Raw genomic sequence first — 3824 nt, 5'->3', positions numbered from 1 at the left:
CACAGAGAGAAGCCCAGGTGGAGTGTCAAAAACAACTGAAGGACACTGCCCAGGGGCTGAAAAGCCTATACTCCGGAGTCCCCAGGGTGACAGGAAGCAAGGAAAGAAAATACACCGGTCTTAAAAACCAAAAAAGAAAGCCCAACGGCAGGGGAACCTCAGCCTGACAGTGCTGTCCACCAGCTCTCCAGGCCTTGCCCCTGGACCCAGACAGTCCCTCCCCCTCTAGGCAATGTCCTCCCCTAGGCTAGATAGAGCACATCACACAGCGCGGTTTAAAAAGCTTCTAATGCCAGTTCATAAACATCTTCATTTACTATTGGTGATTACATGTGAATAATATGTTTATACTGTTCTTTATGGAAAACAATTTCAACGAGTCAACGCTGAGAGCACAATAGGCAACCCTCACCCTGAGCGCCTCAGCGTCCTTCCCTAGACAGCAAGAAGCCCCCTCCTCTGTCCCAGGGCTGCCTAACTTCCCCTCTTCCCCCACTGTGGCTCTTGGGCAAAGCATCCTCTATGACCATTAGTCCTCATCGGACAAGTTCTGGTCCAGGGGGTAAACCATGAACATCACATCTGGTCGAGAGGGGACACAGGGATGGCCTGGATGCACAATCTCAAAGCCCAAGAAGCTGAAGGTCTTCAGGAGTGGAGCTGCAGAAGAGAGTGTAAAAAAGGATTCTGGTAAGAAACAACAAGGGTAGGCTCAAATCAAGGGAAAACCCAGAACAAAGATGGAATAAGTAAGCACTAGGCCTTTCCTAAATTTGGACACTCTCAATCCCATGATCTCCCAGGGTTTGTATGTCAAACTCAGGGGCTCCACCTTACTAAGAGCCCCCTTTTCCCCTCCCCAGCCTGGGCAGTAGGTCTCAAGCTGCTCTGCCCCGTCACCTCTGTCTTCCCAGCCCTTCCTGAAGCAGATGAAGACGTAGTTCACTTTCATCTTCTCTTCAGCAAACTCTAGCAGTGCTAACAATCTGCAAGAAGCAAGGAAAACAACTCAGGCCCACTGCCCCCTCTAAACTTCGGCCTCACCCCTCTACACCCCACCCAAGGCTTTCCTGAGGCGGGAAGCTTCAGGAAGAAGGTTTCTATTTCAAGACCTCAGGAGCCCTGAGTTCAGAAAAAAATAAACCACAATCCCTAAGAAAAATGTCACTGAATTCTCTCTTCCTGGAATAAAGTTTCTTCATCTGAAATTAACACTAACCAACTTAACTAATGCAGTTCACAAGAAAGTATGGGACCTAGGAAGAGAACCCAGTTTCTCAGAGGTCCTCCAAAGTTGCCAAGTTTAATGGTGACCACCTGCTGCTGAGAGGGACTTTGGGCCCTAACACTTCCTAAGAGGATTTGCTCAAGAGGCCGGAGCCACTCAAGGGAACTCCATTCTCAGGACTGTTTCTTCCACAGCTGGGTGTGCCCAATCCAGTGAAATCCCACTGTATCTCTGAGCTCCTGGCCTTTGTACCATTATACGATGGCTCAAGGGGAATTTGATGTCCACTGGGGTGATTAAATGACAGGAATTTGGTTAATGTGATAATGATCCGCTTTCATTATAACAGGCCTGTTTTACTGGCTGAAACTAACCTGTTACAAAATGGTATCTGCTTGGGCAGCCGAGAGCTAGGGGGAAGGTTAGCCATCTGTTGTCTCTAGTAAGCATACGCCCTTCTCTAGAGCAGGCTTCCTGCCCTTCCCCAGCACTTGCTCCTTACCCTTCTTTGCTCCCATCAGCTAATAATCCATCTGGGATTTCTACAAACAGGCTCTGGCTGGACAGGACTGCATCCCAGGAAGAGACCTTCACCTTGGTGACCTCATACTGGAAGTGGACGATGTGAGGTTTTCCATCGTTCACAGGGAGGTCCTGGGTCACAGTGAGCTTCTCGTCCTGGGAGGAGATCAGGTCAGAGGACCAGGTCACTACTGCTTCTGGCCACATCAGAGGCTCCCTAACCTAGGTGGTGTAAGGAGTCCTCTTGGGCCAACCTCAGGGTAGCACGGGATAGAGGGCACGCTAAAAATGTAGAGCAGCATGCTGGCTAAATGGAGCCATCGGGCACTGAGACCACTTGGTGTCAGCTAAAAGCCAGCATGATGGGAAGGGAATATTTACCGAGCATCCACCAGATGCCAAGTCCTGTACAAAGTACTTTCCCATTTTTCAATCACCACAACAAGCACTTGAGGTAGGCATCAGTATCCCCACTTTAAACGTAAGATACTGGGGGCCCAGAACAATCAAGCAACTGACTCAAGGCACCACAGCGAGTAAATGGGAGAGCTGAGATTCAAATCAGGTCTCCCTGACTAAAAAGCCCATGCTTATCCCACCAACACCACGTTCTTTCCCTTCCTTCTCTGAAAGAGAAACATTAGAAACAAATGAGGATGTTCATTAGGGCTTAGATGGAGCACAGGTCAACCCAAGCTGGCTTCCAGGTGGCTGCAGAGTCCATGATGTCTCCCCTGCCACAGTCTCAAGAGACCAGGACTCAGCTGCCCTGCTACCCTTCAATGCCAGTCTTAGAAGTTAAACCACTTCTGGCCTCACAGGAGATTAAAAGGCAGCAAAGGGCTAGCTGCCCCAGCCCAGATCACTCTCGGGACAGACTCCCAGGGTTCTCTATAGCTCCTGTGCTGTGCCCTATGCTGCCAGGGTGATGGATGACTGAGATGCAAGGTGCCCTCTCCTTACCACCCACCCCTGCCACTGCCCTGCCCCATGCCCCCCAGACTGGTAAGGGACAGAAGTCAGAATGCCCGGGAGTCGAGGCCAATGGGAAGACTCCTCCTGGCCCTTGGTACTCCTCAGGAGAAAACTGAGGAGCAGCACCAGGCGAGAGCTCTTGCATTCTTCCACTCACTGTTCCCCCCCGCCCCCTTTTCTTCCGCCTCCCACTCAGGGCCCAGAACGAGCACTAAAGTGCTGACCTAAGCTGAGAAGATGGCAGGGTGTTTGCTTGGTGCTGATATCCTCCTGGTACTCCCCAAAAGCCTCATAGCAGCCTCAGTTGAAGAAGTCCTCCCCAGTCCCCCTACTGGCCTGGCCTAAGACTCAGAAGACTAAGGAGAGTGATCACTGCCCTTAAGCAGATGCTCAGCAGTGTCTGAGAAGCGCTGCTCCAAGCCTTCCACCCCACAGTCCTTACCTTATATATTAGAGCTGAGAGAGAAGGATCCCTGCCGCCCCCTCGCCCACCGGGGATCTTCGACAGTGGGTGAGGGGCATCAGGAGCACCACAGAGGCCCCGGAACAATGTGCCTGCAGCACTGGAGCTGGGGACAGTTACTCAAAGGCAAAATACTACTGCAAGAGATAAAGTGAGACAGTAAACACAAAGTCTTGAAGATTTAACTCAGCATCCTGCCCCACCCCTGCCCTGGCTCTCCCTAAACAAGTACTCCCTCAACAACTGCCCCAGTCCTTCCAGCTACAGCTCTCAGAACTACTTCTCTCTCAAAAGGCAGGAACCCATCCTACAGAGGCACAGAGTCCCAAAAGGGCTCAGGGTCAAGGGGATAGGTCTGACCAAAGGAGCCCCTGTCAAACATCAAACAAATCTCTGTGGTACCGGCAGACCTTGGGAAGAACCAGATGCTGGCTTGCCTAGTAGGCCTAGAGGCCCAGACCCCCACCAGCCCCTTTCCTTACCCTAACAATGTCTCAACAACCTCTGTGGAAGAATCACAAAGCCTACACAATCACTTCGGGCTGGAGAGGCATATGGGCCTCAGGAAGTCACATGGGCTGGATACGGAGTCCCTGAGGAACTCCCAAGGCCACTTTTCCAATGATGGCCTCCCTG

General features: G+C 51.5%; 1 protein-coding gene across 1 annotated transcript; it reads right to left on the bottom strand.

The window, feature by feature from the left end:
• Positions 1-290: 290 nt before the first annotated feature.
• OAZ2 (ornithine decarboxylase antizyme 2) lies at positions 291-3308 on the bottom strand (the record flags this gene model as incomplete). The annotated part of the gene is made up of 4 exons (XM_024735224.1): positions 291-660; positions 901-986; positions 1731-1906; positions 3168-3308. Coding segments are annotated over 4 exons (534 nt in total), but the record flags the coding sequence as incomplete, so codon positions are not given.
• Positions 3309-3824: the final 516 nt, after the last annotated feature.

Source organism: Neophocaena asiaeorientalis, unplaced genomic scaffold (genome assembly GCF_003031525.2).
Source record: "Neophocaena asiaeorientalis asiaeorientalis breed wild unplaced genomic scaffold, Neophocaena_asiaeorientalis_V1.1 scaffold264, whole genome shotgun sequence".
Taxonomy (NCBI): Eukaryota; Metazoa; Chordata; class Mammalia; order Artiodactyla; family Phocoenidae; genus Neophocaena; species Neophocaena asiaeorientalis.
The sequence above is the reverse complement of the archived record's forward strand: the minus strand, read 5'-3'. Positions and strand labels throughout refer to the sequence as shown.